The 20,155-nt window shown below is 36.4% G+C and overlaps 8 protein-coding genes across 8 annotated transcripts; 4 read left to right on the forward strand and 4 right to left on the reverse strand.

The window, feature by feature from the left end:
* Nucleotides 1-299: 299 nt before the first annotated feature.
* On the reverse strand, nucleotides 300-1,749 carry PHYBLDRAFT_163163 (hypothetical protein; the record flags this gene model as incomplete). Its single annotated transcript, XM_018434745.1, has 6 exons — nucleotides 300-446; nucleotides 597-683; nucleotides 791-965; nucleotides 1,088-1,268; nucleotides 1,424-1,549; nucleotides 1,602-1,749. 6 exons carry the CDS (start codon nucleotides 1,747-1,749, stop codon nucleotides 300-302), a joined length of 864 nt encoding a protein of 287 aa, XP_018298155.1.
* Nucleotides 1,750-2,479: 730 nt separating this feature from the next.
* On the forward strand, nucleotides 2,480-4,321 carry PHYBLDRAFT_130451 (hypothetical protein). Its single transcript, XM_018429363.1, has 8 exons — nucleotides 2,480-2,602; nucleotides 2,657-2,675; nucleotides 2,747-2,806; nucleotides 3,066-3,330; nucleotides 3,469-3,526; nucleotides 3,656-3,786; nucleotides 3,897-4,148; nucleotides 4,216-4,321. Exons 1-8 carry the CDS (start codon nucleotides 2,499-2,501, stop codon nucleotides 4,296-4,298), a joined length of 972 nt encoding a protein of 323 aa, XP_018298156.1. The 5' UTR covers nucleotides 2,480-2,498; the 3' UTR covers nucleotides 4,299-4,321.
* Nucleotides 4,322-4,398: 77 nt separating this feature from the next.
* On the reverse strand, nucleotides 4,399-7,060 carry PHYBLDRAFT_163165 (hypothetical protein; the record flags this gene model as incomplete). The annotated part of the gene is made up of 13 exons (XM_018434746.1): nucleotides 4,399-4,600; nucleotides 4,653-4,761; nucleotides 4,848-4,993; nucleotides 5,043-5,254; nucleotides 5,336-5,463; nucleotides 5,559-5,676; nucleotides 5,763-5,891; nucleotides 5,973-6,092; nucleotides 6,150-6,212; nucleotides 6,282-6,423; nucleotides 6,529-6,644; nucleotides 6,745-6,798; nucleotides 6,926-7,060. The coding sequence occupies 13 exons, from the start codon at nucleotides 7,058-7,060 to the stop codon at nucleotides 4,399-4,401; spliced, it is 1,674 nt and encodes a 557-aa protein (XP_018298157.1).
* A 711-nt stretch (nucleotides 7,061-7,771) lies between these two features.
* Nucleotides 7,772-10,531, forward strand: PHYBLDRAFT_14395 (hypothetical protein; the record flags this gene model as incomplete). The annotated part of the gene is made up of 5 exons (XM_018431108.1): nucleotides 7,772-9,296; nucleotides 9,388-9,467; nucleotides 9,546-9,783; nucleotides 9,849-10,316; nucleotides 10,380-10,531. 5 exons carry the CDS (start codon nucleotides 7,772-7,774, stop codon nucleotides 10,529-10,531), a joined length of 2,463 nt encoding a protein of 820 aa, XP_018298158.1.
* Nucleotides 10,532-10,975: 444 nt separating this feature from the next.
* PHYBLDRAFT_163167 (hypothetical protein) lies at nucleotides 10,976-13,042 on the reverse strand (the record flags this gene model as incomplete). Its single annotated transcript, XM_018434747.1, has 2 exons — nucleotides 10,976-12,807; nucleotides 12,994-13,042. The coding sequence occupies 2 exons, from the start codon at nucleotides 13,040-13,042 to the stop codon at nucleotides 10,976-10,978; spliced, it is 1,881 nt and encodes a 626-aa protein (XP_018298159.1).
* A 1,045-nt stretch (nucleotides 13,043-14,087) lies between these two features.
* PHYBLDRAFT_59167 (hypothetical protein) lies at nucleotides 14,088-14,868 on the forward strand (the record flags this gene model as incomplete). Its single annotated transcript, XM_018440445.1, has 2 exons — nucleotides 14,088-14,137; nucleotides 14,604-14,868. The coding sequence occupies 2 exons, from the start codon at nucleotides 14,088-14,090 to the stop codon at nucleotides 14,866-14,868; spliced, it is 315 nt and encodes a 104-aa protein (XP_018298160.1).
* A 2,097-nt stretch (nucleotides 14,869-16,965) lies between these two features.
* On the reverse strand, nucleotides 16,966-17,802 carry PHYBLDRAFT_163168 (hypothetical protein; the record flags this gene model as incomplete). Its single annotated transcript, XM_018434748.1, has 3 exons — nucleotides 16,966-17,211; nucleotides 17,516-17,598; nucleotides 17,682-17,802. 3 exons carry the CDS (start codon nucleotides 17,800-17,802, stop codon nucleotides 16,966-16,968), a joined length of 450 nt encoding a protein of 149 aa, XP_018298161.1.
* An 839-nt stretch (nucleotides 17,803-18,641) lies between these two features.
* PHYBLDRAFT_163169 (hypothetical protein) lies at nucleotides 18,642-19,727 on the forward strand (the record flags this gene model as incomplete). Its single annotated transcript, XM_018434749.1, has 1 exon — nucleotides 18,642-19,727. The coding sequence occupies one exon, from the start codon at nucleotides 18,642-18,644 to the stop codon at nucleotides 19,725-19,727; it is 1,086 nt and encodes a 361-aa protein (XP_018298162.1).
* Nucleotides 19,728-20,155: the final 428 nt, after the last annotated feature.

The following is a 20,155-nucleotide window of genomic DNA, read 5'->3' on the forward strand; positions in this document are numbered from 1 at the left end:
AAAAAAGATGTGTAAATGATACAATATATACATATACATATGTGTTTGTAAAGCATATTCGAGTGATTGTTTTTTGATGTATAGTTTCTGGGTTGGTTTGTGTGTGTTTGTATGTTGTCTGTATGTTGTGCGTGTGTGTGTAGGTTTGTTGTGGGTAAAATGGTTAAAGGGAGGGAATAAGGTAAATGCTAAAGAAATTGAAAAAGGTAAAGTAGTGAAACAAACTAATATTACTTTCTTTTTCTATTTCTATTTCTATCTTTTCTCTCTCTCTTTCTCTCTTTCTGTCTCTTTCTCTACTAGAGTAAAGAAGGCTCATCTATAGATTTCTTGATCTTGAGTAGAATGCTGGTCTTCCAATTATCGAGTTTTGTCATTTGATCGAATTCATAGACTTTTTGAGTGAACAATTGGGTATCGTCTTCTTCAATACATTCCAGAATACCCTGAAATAACAAACATTCATACACAAAGATAAAGGAAAAAAGAAAGAGAAAAAAGAAAGAGAACATTGTAAATTTATTTATTGATTTATTTAGCAATATCCAGATACATATGTGTATGTACAAATACATTGGTTTTGTGTACTGCTTTACCTGTAAAAACTGGTATTCACGTGTACTTTCAAAGGTAACATCCAGGTTGCAATACTTTTCAAGCGCCTGATGAGAACTGACCATATCCTAAAAATGAATTTAAGCATAATTGTGACAAGTACCCCTCCACAAACATACACTCCATATATATGTTTCCCTTTAAGATATATATATATATATATGAATAACTTTACCCCAATACAGAAATGACAAAGACCAGCCTTTAGGAAATATTCTTTGAGGGACCATTTGGTCAGTGGATTGTCCATAGAAGCTGTTGCAACAGTCTCAAACTTTTCTATAGCCGCTTTATACTGTTCTAGTTGTGCAGCAAAATGAGCTACTTTTAACAAGCACTTATTAACCATTCTATAAAACACAAAAAAAGTAAAATCAAAGGATCACGGTTTCCATTATCTGTTAGTTTTCCTTCAAAAATAAAATATTCGAATGCATTTGATATATATATATATATATATTGGTGTACTTACGCCTGGGAATCATCAGCAATATACATTTGAGCAGCCTCTTCCCAGTGCTCCATTGCTCTTTCAAGATCAACAATATCAGACTCATAAATTTCTGCCATTTCCTGATGATGTTTAGCGGCATTTCTAAAATGTGCCCCGTTCTTATCGATCACAGTTGCCTCTTGGAGAGCATCGATAGCAGCTTATTATATACATACATATATACAGTATTGTGGGTGTGGATATACAAAAGATAAGTAAATATTTATTTACAGACAGAAATACATACGTATACACACACATATATATATATATATATGTGCGTGTATTTGTGTCTATAAATATTTTTATGTGTACCTTGGCTATCGTTCTTTTTGAAGCACTTTGCAGCATGTTCATATGCTTTTGAAGCCTCGTATAGTAGATCTGGAGTTTTTCGGTAAAGTTCAGCTGCCTTTAGAAAACACTTGCCGGCCTCGGACCCTGATAATTACAAGTAAGATTCCGTAACTTCTAATGCCATTTGAATACTTACATCCCTGTGCCAGCCTGAATGTATTACCGGCTTTTTCATATAATTCGGCTGCTTCTTCCTGTTTGCTGGTGCTGCTTGCAAACCATGACCAGCCATTCAACTTTTTTTCAGCTTGGAGTAGAACTTCATTCGCTTGACGTTCGGACATTGATGACAGAAAAATGAGTTTCCAAAAACTTGATATTAAAGAAAGAAAAAAGATAGAAATAAATGTAGTTGAAAAAGAGAAATATAAAGCCGGAGTTATAGAAAGAGATAGAGAAAGAAGAGTGAAAAAGAAAGAAAGAAAGAGAGAGAGAAAAGTTTAAAATGAAATAAAATAAAATATTAATATTAAAATATTCGTACGTCACTTTGGTTGCCCTTGATGGCCAAGCAAGTCTATTTAACCCTCCCCTGTCTACCTCTGTTTTGTCTTTATTTACTAAGTATATGAGCACATATCTGATCTATAGTCTAAAGAAACGCACACTCTGAGATTGACCTGAAATTATGCTGAATATCAATCTTATCAGTTACAGCCTTTTTATTCGGATAAAGAAGCATTAATTAGCCCCAGTCATAAAGTCTAGTTTTATCTTCCTCTCTCTCTCTCTCTCATGTATATATATATGTATATGTGTATACATAAAGAAAGAGACAAAAAAATACAGCCATTAAACTGTGCATTTCCCAAAAAAAATGGTTTTCTTATTTATGATCCAATTGGTTAAAGTCATAATGCCCTTTCTTATTTCTTATTTCTTTTTATGCTTTTTGGCACAAACCACCATCAGGTTGTATTCAATTACCGCAGACGCGTCACCCAGACATGCTTTTTACTTGCTTTTATTTGATATGGTTCTTTTACTTTTTTTGGTCTTATTCTTTTTGATCATCTCTATTTAGTTTGTAATAATGAGCTTTTTTTCAACAGCTCAACCAGTCAGTCATCTTGTCCAGTTTAATGCTGGAAAGTGTATCCGCCGAGATAATATGCTTGCACCCGATGTCCGTAAGGGGTACGTTCTTTACAAAGACTATATTCTAGACTCATCTCATTGAACTTTGTGTAGCACCATTTATATGGATCAAGTAAATTGAGATCCCACCACTTGAATTAAAACATGCTCACTCTAATACATTTTCCTTTATCTACCCAACAGAGCGACGACCAGTTGATGCATTTCTACTGGAAAGAGCGCAAAGCCAGTACCGCTGAAGAAGTAAAGATCAACCATTAAAATATTATAGTTTTACATGGTACAAAATGTGTGTGTGTGTATATATGTGCGCGTTTAATCTAAGAAGACTCTCTCTATATTTTTTATTATATTATATTCTATTTGATTTGATTTGCTTTGATTTAATTTAATTTAATTATATTATGTATTATATTATGTGTTATACGTATATCTGCCTTGTCTTGTCTTGTCTTGTCTTGTCTTGTCTTGTCTTGTTCTCTTGGTTACATACACATAAAAGGATCTCATCATTTTCCCTGAAGAAGCAGAATTGGTTAAAGTCGAGGAATGTACTACTGGTCGTGTGTATCTGCTCAAGTTTAGATCCTCGAACCAAAAGCTGTTCTTTTGGATGCAGGACAAAAACGAAGACAAGGACAAGGAACTTGTTGAACGTGTGAACCAGTTGATCAACGATCCACAAAGTTATATGGATTCTGCAGGTGATTTAGACTTTGGAGGTGAATCTCCTTCAGACCTCCTGCAGATTCTCGGTGATGGTCATGGTAATATAAGTTAGTATACCTACATACCTACATATGTGTAGATAACATTAGTACTTCTTCTCTAAGAATGAAGGAATGAATGAAAAGCTAATTGGTATTTTATATTTCTCGGGATAAATCAATTGTTTTTTTTTCTAGATATCAATATGACACAAGAAAACTTGTTGCAATTCCTTCAGTCGGCTGGAAACCTGGGGTAATAAGAAACAAGGGTTAAACAGGTGGTGTGCAAAAATATCATTATGGCGCTCACATTATTATTATTATTATTATCATTATTATTATCATTATTATTGTCTTCTTTTTCTCGGGGTGAAAGGGGTAGTCTATCATCCCCTCTCCAGGCTGACGGTCTTCCGGATGCCTTGATGTCCGGTCTCCGTGGAGAAAACGGAACTCTTTCTGAAGCTAACCTTGCAGAGCTGCGTCGAGTTATGGAGCAAACCAGAGAAGCAGGTAAACCGCTTACTATAGGATATTTTATTAAGCATATATATATACCTTACTACTATTAATGATTTATTGACGAGTCTCTCTTTTTTTTAAAAAAAATGCACAATCTATAGAGGGCGAGCCTCAGGCACTCCGATTGACTACTAGCGATGCAGTATCCCCTGAAGCTCTTTTTCCTCTCTTAAAATACGATGCTATGCGATTGGCCTTGTTCCCCTTTGTTCGCCAGAGCCCTAGTTCGACAGAAGAAGTTCGTCAAATTTCACAAAGCACAGATTTCTATCATGCTCTTTATACATTAAATGCTGCATTAGCCAATGGAGATCTTGACCATCTTGCCACTCGATTGGAGGCAGAAGATCACAGTTAGTATTATAAAATAATCATCTACACGCGTCTTTCATGACTAATTTTGTTTTTGTTTTTCCATAGACATCGAGTCATTCTTGCGTGCTCTGGAAAGACAAGCAAAGCGTCAAGAAGAGGATGATGATGCTATGGACGAATATGAATAAAATATATATATGAACTGCCTTAGAAAAAATGTTTTTATTGTCAGGTTGAATTGCGTTTTCTTTAATGATATATTAAGGATGCTGGTATATTGCGCAACTGTTATTCGAAGATCAAATCATAGTATTCAAGAATTGTGTGAACTACACAAACATTGTATTGCATCTCAGCCAGTCGCCTATTATCCTGTTCAGTGGGTGATCCTTGTCTTGGGTCGTCTGTATCATTTCCCATAAGAGTGAGACCAAATATAGTCGCTAGATTACTTATTCCCATTCGATTGTGTTCCTCGTTTGCTTGTATCCTTTGTTTATGTTAATTAATCTAGCTTTATTAAAATGATATATTGGGCTTACTTGTTTAAATGGCACATGAGATGTTTCAGCGTAGAATAATGCGCATCCGATAGTTCATTAATTAGGGTGTGGAATGCCAATACTCTTTTTCGTTCATCTCCAATCTCAACTTATCCAAGAACAACCAAGCCAATTTTTGTGAGCATCTTATTTGTGTATGAATGTATTTGTAGGACAAAATTAGCCGCTTCTTACTTGCTTTACTGATAAAATCATTGTACATGTGCCGAGGCAATAAAGGGTCAGGTAATTCACGAAACCACAGCTTTAACACACTGGTTATATTGTTTACATCGCACATATACTCCTCAGAATTGAAATCAACGGCATTGGCGTCTAAGCTAGAATATCAAAACAATGTTTCTCAAGATAATGTAATAAATGATGCACTTGCCTCGATCAAATGCTGTTTTAAGCTTGAGAATCTGACTGTTTGTTCCGGATAGACGGTATATACCAGTACTGTGGAGACCATACAATTCAACCGCTGCTGTACACTTAAGAACAATTAAGGGCACTTCTGCGCCTGTACGTTCCATCAGCTCATCCAGAGATACACCAAACACAGGGTTTGGATTCAATACTTGAAGTGCAGAGGCAGACTAGTAAACATATAAGTGTGTGTGTATATATTAGACTAAATTTGCTAATATTAGTTAGGCTTGTAATATTTATTATTTTACCATACTGTATTCCCTAAATGGAATATCAAGTTTTTGAACCTTTGCCACGCGTGCTTGACAAGATTGAATATATCCATTAAGATCGCCAACATGGTCAATTTTTTCGGCCAGCGATCGCAGTCCATCTCCTAGAAAATATTTATTAAAGCTGACTGTTAGCTTCTTTGATAGGTTGTGTATGTGTGTGTAGAACAGTGTCAATAATACAAGGAAAGAAATTTACCGTCTTCAGGGTCGATCTCCATACCATCCGATACCAGTGCTTGCTCAAATCGATAGGCATATCGAGCAAGCTGATACCTCATCGCAACACAACACTCGTCCCCTACTGCCTTGAGATCCTAAAAAAAATACACAGCAAATACATATTGATACATATATGCATACGCACATAGTTGTCACAACGTGAATATACAAACTACTTTACGGTAATGATCTTTGGAAGGTGAACGGTATAGTATTCATTTCGACTTTGGTTGGTAAGCTTTAACTGGTGACGGTAAGCTTGATCTGCTATTCCAGCCTTTGTACGTGCCTCTTCTTCTATTTTACCCAACTGTATATACATATGTAACAAAATAAAACACAATACACATGGGTTAAATTTAAACTGCTACAACAATTTATTCAAACATACCTGTGCTTGAGTTTTGTTTGATTTGAAGATCGCCTTCTTGGTAACGGCTACAGTCTCGCCATTCTTTTGCAATATAGCCTTTTCCCACTCCTCGCTCATTTGGTCATACCTTTGTTTGACCTATTGCATCTAGATCAGCATATTCTCCTTTCCTCCTGACTTTTTTTTTCCTTTTACCTTTTCAAGAGCTATATCTGCGTCTCCTAGCAATTTCTCGTGCTTGATTCCCAAGTCTTTGATCTAAATTCAATTTATAATAAAGTCTATGTTATAAGGGAATATATTTCAGAAATGTGCTTTTCGACTTACCTGCTTTCGTTCCTTTTCTGTGTCTCGGTGTAGAAATAAGAGGTCATCCGAAATATCGACAATGTCCTGAGAAAATCTAACTCGATTTTCTCCCACTTTTTCATGTACCTTGAGATAGGAAGACCATGAATCTGACAAGGTTCTTTGCACACAATAACTAAAGTAAGTTTGTCATATATGTATATGTAGATATGTACATGGCGTATTATTTAGGCAAAAAATAAGAACATCCGATATTCGACCTCACCCTGTGCGAAGTGGTGCTTTATCAACTGTCTCTGACATTGTTTGCGTAAGTTTTATCATTTGTCTTCCATATTCCTCTTCAATCAAAGCGCGTTTCTTCAGGAAGAATGATATGTCCTTAAATATTTGTTGAGCATAAGGTAGAAGTATTAGACTCTCTGGTTATTTAAAAGATCTTAATTCTTGATGGGCAGTTATGTATGTATTTTTACTTTACTTTGACCGTCTGCATATCTTGCTTGACCTTGTCCAACAAGCACGCATTTCCAAGCTGCCACAACACAAGAAAGAAATTAATTATTATATTCTCCTTTCTTGTGTGTACACACATGTATTCTTTGTCTGTCTTCATTACTCGATCTATTTAGCTTGTGAACAGTACAGCAAAAACCTATTACCTCCATATCTATCAATTGGGAGACCGCGTCTGAACTCTCTAAGCTGTTTTCAAATCGATCATTTGTATTAGTGGTCGACTTAGCAGCCTCCTTGGTTGAAACATGGCCATTGAGCTTAGGTTCCTCAATTGTCATAGTAAAACTAAAGAATTAAATCAAGATAGTTTTCTTTTAAAAAAAAAAGCTTTAGAGGAAAGAGAAAGATGAGATAATAAAAAAAAAGACAGATCCACCAAGAATAGGGGAAAGAATATATATCCATATTTGGAGTGTACCAAAATGCAGACTGCTCAACCACCGCCCGTCCAAAAAGGGAGAAGCCAAGCCACCACAAATATGTATGTGTGCGCAAAACCGAGCATAATTTATCGAAAAGAAAAAAGGGGGAGTTTTTTTTTTGAAGTCATCGCAGAAACGATCATGGCACCCAAAAAACCTACAAACAAGACGGCAAAAAAGCCTACAACCTCTATCAAGGTGGCTAACAAGAAGATCAATAAGATCGGAAAGACCAACAAAACCAACAAGATCAACCGAGCCATCAAACGCGAATCAAAACCCAAGACAGAAGAACCAGTAACAAAAGCCCCGGTTGAGCGATCCAAGACGAAGCAGAGACGTCAAGAATACCAAAAGAAAAAGTTTTCTAAAACAAAGGAAGAAGAAGAAGATTCTGATTTCGAGATCGTTCCTCGCAAACCCACCGCACAAACCACTAACAACAATGATATTGACGATGAAGATTCGGATCTCGAGATGGATATGTTTAGTAGCTTGACAACTGCCCCCGCCGCTCAACCTGCCGTTCGTGTAGCTGCTTCTACTCCTAAGCCAGCACCTATTACCATGGAAGATAGTGACGATAGTGGTGATGAAGCCAAGTTTATTGCCACCGAGACTTTGGCTGCAAACCGTAAAAACAAAAAATCAGGTGGCTTCCAATCCATGGGTCTTAGCCATCCTATTTACAAAGCTATTCTTCACAAGGGATTTAAGGTTCCTACTCCCATTCAGCGTAGATGTATTCCTCTTGTGATGCAGGGTGACGATGTTGTGGGTATGGCTCGTACAGGTTCCGGAAAGACCGCTGCTTTCCTGATCCCTATGTTGGAGCGCCTCAAGACTCACTCGGCCAAGGTTGGTGCTAGAGGTTTGGTACTTTCACCCTCCCGTGAACTGGCCCTCCAGACCCAAAAGGTCTGCAAGGAACTCGGAAAGTACACTGATATCCGCAGTTGCTCGCTTGTTGGTGGTGACAGTTTGGATGATCAGTTCAATATGATTGCAAGCAACCCCGATATTCTGATCGCTACTCCTGGTCGTTTGCTCCATTTGGCTGTTGAAATGGAACTGGATTTGCGCACTATCGAGTATGTTGTTTTTGATGAAGCTGATCGTCTTTTCGAGATGGGTTTTGCTGTCCAATTACACGAAATTCTTTCTCGCTTGCCTCCCAGTCGCCAGACTCTCCTTTTTTCTGCCACTCTTCCCAAGATGTTGGTAGACTTTGCCAAGGCTGGTCTCCAAGAACCTACTCTCGTCCGTTTGGATGTGGATACCAAGATCAGTAGAGATCTTGAAATGGCCTTCTTTGCAGTCAAGGAAGTCGAGAAGGAAGCTGCTCTTTTGTACCTGTTGCGCTCTGTGATTAAGCTCCCTAAGAAACCTATGGTAGATGATAGCGTGTTATTTGACAAGAAGCACAAGAAAAAGCGCCAAGTTGCCACCGTTGATGACCACCAGACAATTCTCTTTGTGTCTACAAAGCATCACGTCGAATACCTTTCTACTATTCTGACCATGTCAGGCTACAATGTGTCTTATGTCTATGGTTCTCTTGATCAAACCGCACGTAACATCCAAATCACTCGTTTCCGTACTGGTATTACCAACCTTTTGGTCGTAACAGATGTTGCTGCTCGTGGTATTGATATTCCCATTCTTGAGAACGTCATCAACTACGATTTCAGCGGCTCATCCAAGGTTTTCGTGCATCGTGTCGGTCGTGCTGCTCGTGCCGGTCGTCGCGGTTGGGCTTATTCTTTGGTCACATCCGAGGAGTTGCCTTACCTAGTTGATCTTGAACTCTTCTTGACCCGTCCTTTGGTGGTCGGAAGCTCGACTAAAAAGAAGCCTGATTACACTACTGAGTTGGTGATTGGTTCTTTGCCCAAGGACTCTTTGAACGATGATATCTCGTGGGTGTTCCAACGTGTTGAGGAGGATGCTGGTCTCCAGGGTCTCCAAAAGACCGCCATTAATGCATTTGGACTTTATAACCGTACTAAACCCCGTGCTGCTCCCGAGAGTTACACCCGTGCCAAAAAGGTGATGAAGAGTGAAGCTTATTTGGAAATGCACCCCTTATTAAGTAAGTTTTGCGCAGAAAAAAAAAGAATGCGAATAATTAAAATATAATATATTAATGTCCTGTATTTTTCCTTCTTCTAACAAAAAAAAAGTTAATGAGGAAAACAGCAGTGCACCAGAACAGGAGCGCCTGGCTTTGATTAACCAGATTTCCGGGTTCCGTCCTGCTGAGGTAAGATACAAAAGGAAGAATAAAAAATGTTTATAGAGCACAAGTATTGATATATGATGTGATGGTATAAAAATATAGACCATCTTTGAGGTTGGTCAGCGTGGTATCAAGAAGGCTACTGCTGGTACTCTTGTAATGCGTCAGCGTAGAGAGACTGTCGGCAGCATTATTAATGCACAGCGTACACAAAAAGCTGCCGCTAAAGCAGCAGAGCAGACCAAGGAGAAGGCTGAGGCAGATAAAGAAGATTTGGGTGAAGATGTCGACGAAGAAGAACTTGCATCAGCATTTCACATTCCCAGCAAGAAAGAGAAAAGTAAGCTAGTATTTTTTTCTCTTACTGAAAACAAAATAGATACTTACTCAATTTTACTTCTCCAGAAACCAAAACATCTTACCGTGATGAGCAATTCTATATTGACTATACTCAGAAGGATGCTAACACTGAACGTGGTTACTCCATGAACACCACCGGTAACTTTATGGAACAAGCTGCCAAGGCCCAACTTGACTTGATTGGTGATGAAAACGATACCATGACCTCCAACAAGAACCAATTGAGATGGGATGCCAAGAAGAAGAACTTCGTCAAGGGTATGGGTATTGGTTCAGACAACAAGAAGATGATCCGTACCGAAAGTGGTGCTTTGATTTCGGCTTCGTTTAAGAGCGGACGATTCAACGAATGGAGTAAGAAGACACATATTGATCTGCCCCGTGCTGGTGAGCAAGAGCTGGCATCTGCACGCAACATGAACCAGAAGAAGTTCCGTCATCAACGTAACGACGAAGCTAAACCCCTTGATCCTCTTGCTCTGGATTACGACCGTAAGATGAAGAAGCGCCAGAGTGGTCAGCCAGATCAACCTCAACGCGGTGAAAACAAGGCCGGAAACAAGGCTGGTGGTAAAGCACCTATGGGTCAGAAACGTGTTGGCGGTCGTAACGTACGCAGTGAATTGAAGAACGCAAGTCAGATCCGTAAGGGTCGTGTTGAAAAAGACAAAAGAAAGGAGAAGTCGAACCGCTCGCCCAAGAAGGGTGGTTACAAGGGAAAGCGTTAGAAATCATAATAATATTACATCGTTTTAGACATTTTGCTATACTCTATTTTTTTTACTTCTTTATTTTCTTTCTTTCTCTATTTCTCTTTACTCAAACAAGGCATTTCCCTTTTTGTATTTATTTCTTCGACTTTCATGTATAAAAAAAAAGCACATCCTCAACATTGTATGTCAATATCCATGCACCTTTAATATTTCCAATAGATTATTGCTCTTTTCTTTTTCTGTATTGAATTTTAGTTTGATTTGCTTAGCTCTATTGATTTAAATAAGGCTTATCAAAGTATAGTGGATATTTCCTTAGGACATTATAAAGGTTTATTCTATTCTATACTTTGTACGTATATCTTACATTGAAACACAGCTATATTCAAATGAGATTTAAATACATAGACAACCAAAACAAGATAATTTATTAGAGCTTTTTCTTAAAAAGAATAACTTCTACAAGCCGACGTTGTATTTTTTGACATGTTTACATCTAAATACTACATAACCTCCATAAACATCCTCTTTCCAGGATGCTTTTGATGTCAAATCCTCCAAGTAATCACTTTGCGGCTTACTGGGCTTATATGAATATGAATTTTTGTCTTTGGCTTTTTGATAATATGTCTTGACAAATTCAACGTCGTCTTCTTTAAGCTTCCACACGATTTTCTTTTCTCTACCGAGTGGTCCATCCTTCCCTGTGTGATACCACTCTGACCTATAGCCTTGTGTCGAAGAGCTTTGTTCTGATGAGTGTCCCATTGGACTATTTTCGGTGTACTGTAAAACAGTTTCTGCTTGCTCAATAACAAAAAACTTGAATCCGCCCTCAAGCTTCAAGTCCCACATTCTAAGCTCATTCAACTGAGAAAAGGACATGTCAAAAAGTAAATAGCCTGTTTTGTCAAAATCGGTATCCTTGGGTGCTATTTTATCCAAAGTTAGATATTTTAACTGCCTGCAACGGGAGGAGACGTAGTTTATAACACGTATATTGGTGTCTGATATATCTACATATAGTTTTCGTAGACCATGTGTTGACTGAAAAGCTGATGAGGGATTTCTGAGACTAATTGCGTTTTTAGATAACTTGAGCATTAGTAACCCAGGGCATTGATCCAGAATGTGATCTATTTCAATAGATTTGTATTCGGCAGATATAACCAGTTTTGTCAGTCTGGGATATATAGAAAGAGTAATTGGATTTGACATTGAGGTGTGTCGGGCAAATGATACGGTGATATCTAGTGTTTCCATTGTTTTCGAGAATAAATTCGCCCATGTATTTATATTGTGCGTTAAAGCATAGCCATCGTTACCGTTCGCGATATTAATATCCATATGTTTAAGTGGAGCAGAGAAGTGGGAAAGAGTATCGTAGAAAGTGGTCATTGGCCATCCGTTGCGAGAGTTTTCGTACACATACACATTTTTCAAGTGAAGAAAAAAACTAGGGTGTGTTGAGAGCAATTTCATTTCACGTTCTTTGTTGTAGTCGGCGTATGGCTCCCTTTTATGAAAGTAATCTGAAAAATCGATTGTGCGTAGAAAGGGATATTTTAAAGCAAAGTAAAATAGCCACGTAGAATCGATATATGAATCCGTGTACTTTGCATATGCCATTCTATTGGCAGGGACGGTCTGTCTTATGGTACTGATGTCGTCTGATGATATTGGAAAAAGTCGTACTCCAAGTTTCAAAACCCTCAATAGCGGTAGATTATTATGTAGGCAATCAATATCTTGCCATGTAACGAAACTTGGTGCTAGATAAGGGTGCATACGCATGAACGTAAAATGGACAATATGCGGTAGACTAGATAATTTTTCGAGTACGTTCTTCGTTTCAAAATTGGACCTTTGCTGTATATATATATCGAGATGCGTGAGAGACTTCCAGAGACCAAAATCAAGTAAAGATTCGATCGATATATCTCTATTGGTTTGCTCTACATAGTGAAAAGATTGTATAGCTGGGAAAAGGCTCTGCAATACTGGAAGATACTCTCGGTTACGTGTTGATATGCAATATAAATTTAAATGCTGCACGAGATGTCTTTTAAAGTAGATGTTTGAATCTAATTGATCGCAAATGTCCTTTAGATTATGGTTAGTGATGCTCAATTCACTCGGAATTGCATCTTGGAATGGCTGTTGCCATTGTTTGCAGACTATTGAACAAATACTCCGGGTATCTGGAGGGAGAAATTTTGCAATGATTGAGAGTATTTCGTGTGGTAATTTTGAGGTCATTGGAAAAGAACAAGTTGACCTCATCTCATAAACTATAATTTTTTAAGACATTTTTAAAGTTCTGGAGTACAAGAACTTGCTGCGCGTACATAGGAGCTTACTACGAGTATACAAAACATGCTCGGATGAATTGTACTATAGGACACAAAGTAAAGGACATAAGATATATCCATGTACAAGTCTGTTTAATTTCTCAAAGCTAACAGGTTGTATCTTACATGTTACCGGTACCCCCCTTTCTTCTTCTTCTTTTTTGTTCAAAGACATTGATTAATAATCAGAATTCTGTCATCTCTAATACGACGGAAAAAGTGCGTGTTTAGGGGTGTGTTTAGGGATGTATTTAATTTTCTATTCGTCTAAAACCGAATTTTCATTGGTCTAAAAAATCCAACCTTTCTTAATAAATCAATTTCAATTGATAAAATAGCTGATGTGCAATGCTTAAACATGAGGTTGAGATTATGTAACGTTTCAATATATTGTATGTAATATTTAAATATACTTTCTAGAGAGGTTGAGCAATTGAAAGCTTACATAAGCAATTGAACTCTTCACTCTACAGTTGGAAAATAGCAATTTGTGGGATCTACAGCAACATTAAAGTTGCATCGTTTTTTCTTATCTAATCATTTAAAATTATATATGCTAAAGCAGTATAAGAATCAAAAGGTATTATCTGTAAGATAGGCATTTATTATGATTAATTGTTGCTATTACTGCTATCATTACAGACTACAAAACATGGCTAATTGCCTGTTTTTGGGTTAAAGATTAAATTATATACTAAAAATTAAATTTATGGATCAAGGAAGATTATAAAATGTAACGGTATAAAATATAAATGAGACAAATATTGTCAACATATTTTCGGCTATCTTGGTCTTTTTCTGTTTCTAACTGGGTAGAATTACGGTGTTCCTTTTGGATCTGCTTTTGGCTGTTTTCCAACAGTAATATACTGCCTCTCCTTGAATGTTTGATAATACTTTTTGACTTGGTTTTAATTTGCCTTTGACCCATCTTTGGTACGCCACTGGCTTGAACTTGGTCTGAATTTTGAGTGGCTTTAGGTTGACATGGCTTGTCTTGGATCTGCTTGGATTTACTTAAAAGGTGTTGAGGGCGGTATATTGATAAATGAATAAATGGGTATGATAAAAATGCAATATGTACGAAATAAAAGAATGAAAAATGATATTTACAAGTATAAAAAAGTAGGATGAAAGGTTGATGATTAGGGTATATTTGATGCAAGTGTGAAATGTATGCTGGATGCAAGTATGAAGTGTATGATGGATGAAAGTATGAAATGTATGTTGAATGCGAGTATGAAATGTATGCAGTATGCAAGTATGAAGGGTATAAGAATGCGGAAAGAGCAATAGTTGAAAATTTATGTAGTTTATATAGAAAATTGTTGAAATTAAAGTGTTTTATAATGTCACACATTTTTACCATTACATCAATCTTATGATATTACCATTTTTTGCAGTATCCTGCCAAAAAAAAGTGAGTAGGTTTCTGAACATTACAAATAAACACTAACGACGTTTAAACTTCAACGCCTACTTAATATAAGCTCGGCTCAAGAAGTAAATGGTTGAAGGCTCTACATTCATCGCATTTTTTTTTATTACTTGAATATATCCATTCAAACTGTTGATCCATGCCCCATTAAGATACCAGAAAAAATTTTATGCACAAGTAAAACAAAGATAAAACATTATCTTGATGATATAAGCCGTGTGTTTTTTTTTTTGGTGTATTTGCATAAATCCTACCATGATTATGTGTTTTATAGTGTGTATTAATACAGTACTATTAGTAAAAAAATGTGTATTAGTTCAAATGCAAGACTACATATGTATCAATCACAAGAAGTATCTCATAAAACATTGCAGGATTTGAAAAAGAGCTATAAATTACTTGTTTCAAAAAAATTAGAGTCATTTGACATGTTGAATTTGGAGATTAGTGAATCTAAAGCCAGATGCTTAGTCCTCGTTTACTATATCATATTGGAATTTTTAACAATTGTATTACAAATGGTTTTGCCAAAAAGTGGAGATATTTCTGAGCGCAAGCTTTAATAGTAATAATAAAAGTATATTGTTATAAATTCCAATATGAATGCTTTGTCAGATGATCTTTGCCTTGAATCATATTAGAAAATTGATAGCTTGAAATTATATGAGAATCCTAGTGTTACTCGTATACTTGAATTTACGTTTATTAGTACAATCTTACGACTTATTAACACCAACTTAATGAAGAAACCAGAAGATTAAAGAGTACGAATCAGATATACTTTATACTTTTGCATGTATTAAACAGCCATCCAATATATGCTATCTTTTAATTAATAGTATTACTTGCTACTGCCTGAGATTTGAACTCTTGTATAAATATATGGCTTTTTGTATTACTTTGCGCAATAAGATTTATTATCTTAGTACTTAATTACATATTCTACAACTCTTGAGTCAAACCTTAAGCATATAATCTTGTTCAACTCGCGATATTTTGCGCTGTCTTTCTTGTGCAGGCATAATAAAAATTCAATAAAATGGTATGCTAATAAAGCATACTAGCTACAGCGCAACCGTATGGGTCTTGACACCCTTGTTCTTAATGACACTGCTTCACAGCTTAAACAAGTAAACTGTCCCCTTCTACATGTTCAATACTTCCTAAAATCAGCGCCATATTTGCTGCAAATCTTGGGTATTTCATGTTCACTTTTATTCAACACTGAAAAGGCACAGATGATCTTCCTTCTCTTTACCTTATGGTAGAAAACACTGGCCACATCAGCTTTATTCCTTTTTAGCTTCATCAACACTTTATTAGACATCCTGGTCCCAAAGTCTACTAAAGGTACTTTTTTGGTATTAAACCGATCCTGTTGTGGCTTCTACTTTTCTGTTTTTTTTGGGTGATTTTACACTGTTCAATAGTGGTACTTCTTTTCCTTTTTATTTTATTTTTTTATCATTATTTCTTCTTCTTCTTTCTCTTAATATATTTCTGTCATCCAAAGGTGATTACGAATTCGATAGAGGGGTTATCTGGTAGGGTTTTTACTTAAAGGGGATTCTCTGGATCAAACGTTTTACCATTCCAGCCAGATCTAAAGGATTTTTGTCATGGAGATATGTGACCCCAAATGATGAGTGTTCAAAAAATGGCTATGGCTTTTTCACAATATTCCTTGATTTTTTCATGACAAAAAGATCGATCCAAAAAAAATCCTTTTAAATACAAAAGTTACTATGTTACCCCTCCATTGAGCCTGTGGCTACCTTTGGATGACATCGTTAATCCAATTGAGACCATCAAGATCTTAAAAGCGCCCTAAATATGCAATTAATTAGTAAACCTTTTTAAATAGAACTTGAAGACCATGAAAGCATTACAAGTGCCTCAATATGTGGCACATAATATAGTAATCTTAACTCATTTTCTAGTGCGTGCAATGCCTTTGGCTAGTGTTCCTCTAAAAAACAACAAAACTTCTTTAAATATAAAGTTAAATTTAGCTTGATCGATAAAGATACAAGCCTTAGTAACAATCCAAGTGTTTCTTCTCCAAATTTTCAACTTTCTCCTTTCGTAAAGCTACCACTCAGTCAGAATTCCTTACAGTGGAAGGTTTTTCTAACTTTTTCAAATACTTCAAAAAGTCTTTTTTTTATACCAATCAGGATAGATGCTGGGCTTTTATCGATGTAATCTACACGAAACTGAAGGTGGGTCTCAGTCAGTTTACCATAACATCTAGTACAAAGCTTCCTCTGAGAACAAAATATGTGTCTTTCTTTATCCCAATTTTATGTTTTGACATAATTTTGAGAAATTCAAACATCTATACTCGTGATGAGTGCTGTTTCCTTTGCTGTTCTTTGTTTTTTTTCAATCACTAAATCGAACAGCTTTTATATCTGTTGTGGAGTGCATTTTCTTTATGAACCTCTCGCTTTAATTTTAGCGACTTGTACATGCTTACAGTGCGCACATGATTTGTTTGAAAGATAGACTGGAGCTGGTACACTCTTCCCTCTGGAACCATCAACAGATAATGCATAATTTACCAATTTACACATATGCATAAAATTATTGTTTATATTGCTACTTCTTTCCTGTCATCCTTCACTCAAAATGGATGCATATGAATGAGGTAACCCAGTCTATTCATTCAGTTCTTCATCCTCAAGAATATCAATACCAGGTGAGTTAATGCCACCTATATTTAATGGAGTATCTTCAGCTCCTATATGGTCGTATAGGACATTCATAATCAAATGAAAAAAAAAAAGTGAGTTAGCTACCGAACCCAGAATGACCTTTTCATCACAGGGCAGATTGGTTATTGGCAAACAGAGTTTGTACGACGCAAAAACTCTGATTGTGCCAAACGCAAAATTCATCATCAGCTACGATAAATATAATCTATTGGTGGACATATATCAATTTAAAACGGCGCTCATTGCTTTTCAAAATTCGGTAAAGTTTTTTTTTACATTGTCGGACACTAAATATTATTCCACTGTTAAAGATTTGCACAAGGCAAATCCAAAAATGAGTTATATTGCTTGCTAGTATTGAGCTTTAAAGAGCTTGTAAAGTAGTATATTTAGTTTTTGACTGTATTAAAGAAGAGAAAATAATACGTATAAGCCCAAGCATATCTACTGAGCTCTATATTATAATGATAGTTATGCATATAATGCTATAAACCCACCTGGGTCCAATGACTGACTGTCCAGAGAAAATGCTGTGTCTATACTGTGAAAACCATATGAATCTGTAAACGGTTGGTTCTATTATTTTATTTTGCTTTATACAAAAATGTGCTTTAAAATAAAAGTAAATAAAAAAAAAACAATCGTCTGATAGATTTTACTTTCATTGAATAGAGTGTGCGTAGGACTAGAGCAATAAGCATGTACATACATAGTAGGGCAACTCAAGTATGACCAAATTGAGATGGTTTGAACACAACCATTAACACAATTCAAGTACATTATTATTTTGTACGCGGGTTGTATTCAAAAAGCACAAAAAATATACCAAAGACCCTTGGTGTTCACCTTACTTTATTTTATATCTTTATTTTATTTTTAAGCTTGTCAAATGTTGACATTATGATAGCACAAGCTAGAATATATATTATATTTATACAACATCTTTATGGTGTCCAGAATTCGGTTCTCCAAAATAGAAAAATAAAATAAACAAAAGAGCTTACAAGGTTTTTGTACTTGGATGATTAAAAATTGATGGTACAAGATATATAATAAGCCGAAAAGATAAATATGAATATAACAATTGATATTGGCTACAATTCCTATCATATACAAATACAAATATAAATATAAATATATCTTTCGTGACATTGACTGATTCTTATTGTTCTAAAATAAGCATAATACAATACTCGGACCTGTATTTACGCGCACAATATCATCCTGATATATCATATATCATATTGCTCACAATTGATTATAAGCCCTATGCTTACAGTTCTTACCAATTTTAAAGCGACAATCATGATCACGATCACTCTATAAAGCAAAAGATAAAAAAGATATCCCAAATGCTACTATCCCACCTGAGTGTAATAACAATAATGGTAATGGTAATGGTAATGGTAATGGTAATTGTAAAAGAAAAAGAAAAAGATAAAAGTATTGGATAAACCAAAAAAAGAAGATATGGTTACTAAACTATTCTTCCCTCCCTCTTCTTTTTTTTTCTTCTCCTCCCCCTCCTCCCCCCTTGATTGCTGAGATACTGTTTTCTATTGGTCACACCAACTAATTCGTACTCACTCCTCTTTCTCCACCTTTATCTTTCTTGTATCATGCAAAATACCAAAAACACACTCCAAAAACCTAATGCCTTGGATTCCCCAATCTATGAAAAACCAAACGCGTATGAAGAGCCAGATCAACATAATCCTCCAAGCCCAACCGAAATCCCAAACCAACTTGAAGATTCCGTGACAATTTCACCTCCGGTCATTACCATTACCGATCGACCCAACATTATTATGGAGACATTAAATGAGACCAAGGATCATGAACCAAATACCCCTCCCCCACCCTACGCCGAAAAACAACACCCTAGGCCTGCTACACACTCCAGCCAACCTGGATTTGTCATGCAGCCTAATGAATCACTCTCTTGGAATGAGAGTTCGGCCAGTCTTGCAAGCTCCACTACTAGCAGTACCACAAACACAAGTTCCAGTAATTTACCTTTAGGTAGCCGTTTGAGTCTAAAGAAACGCCCTAAAACAGAGGTTTTGGTATTCGATATGCGGAAGCACTCCCTAGTCCGACCACACCTCCATGATATTTATAACCATTATACCAAAAGACTTGTGTACCTCAAGGTACAGCAATACTCTTATGCATGGGGATTTGAGAATATTCTTTATCGTGCTAGCGACAAGAAGGCTCCAAGTGAAGCGACCAAGATTGTAGAGGCCCGACGGCGAGCGCACCAAAAGGAGATTACGCTCGAATGGGGAGATTATAGTGAAGGAAACGAAGCTAGTCTCAAAAGCGACGGACTAGAAAACAAGACCAAATCCAACTTTCTGTTTGTTTATGAAACCCGGTATGAGGGTAATCGTGTACGCTGGAAAAGACCCAGTCTTATATCTCACGACATGGTGTGTGACATAAGACCTCTTTACCTGGATAGCGAAGAAGACGAAGGAAGAGGATGGCGTCGGGTTGCAGAGTTTAAGAGCCATGGAATGGGATACTTTATCCAGTTAGGCCGTCTGCTAGTTGATCGGAAGATAGTGGCAGCAGTAGATGGATCTGAGTTATTTGAGGCATTGTTAATTTTGACATGCTCTACGCTTGTTGATCTTATGCGGGAAGTGGTAGAGAAAGCAGTAGGACTTGGACAAGGCGGTGTAGCCTGTAATGATTAATACCTACATATAAATATATGCATTTATTTATTTAAAGAAAAAAAGAAAAAAAGAATACCCCGCTTGAAAAGTATATACATACATATAAATTTGTCTGCTAAAGTAGTTTGGTGGTGGCTTACCGAGGATGGGCACAAGCGAAAACTTGGAATAAATTTGACTGCTAGTGCAACCGATGGGGATCGCTGGTGGAGACCAAGATGTCTGGCTTTTATATAAATAAATAAATATATATATATATGTTCTGTTGAATGTAACACGACGTTTGGGTTGAAACCAATCTTTGCTTCTTATTTTCCAAGTTGAACAAAGTCGGTGGGCAGACGTGAAATCTAAATAAATCAGCCTGGTTTTCTATAAAGAGACCAGATGAATATTTATTCTCTATTAGCCATATTATCATACACTGGCTTTCCAATTTAACCCCT

This window comes from Phycomyces blakesleeanus (assembly GCF_001638985.1).
Source record: "Phycomyces blakesleeanus NRRL 1555(-) unplaced genomic scaffold PHYBLscaffold_2, whole genome shotgun sequence".
NCBI classification, from domain to species: Eukaryota; Fungi; Mucoromycota; class Mucoromycetes; order Mucorales; family Phycomycetaceae; genus Phycomyces; species Phycomyces blakesleeanus.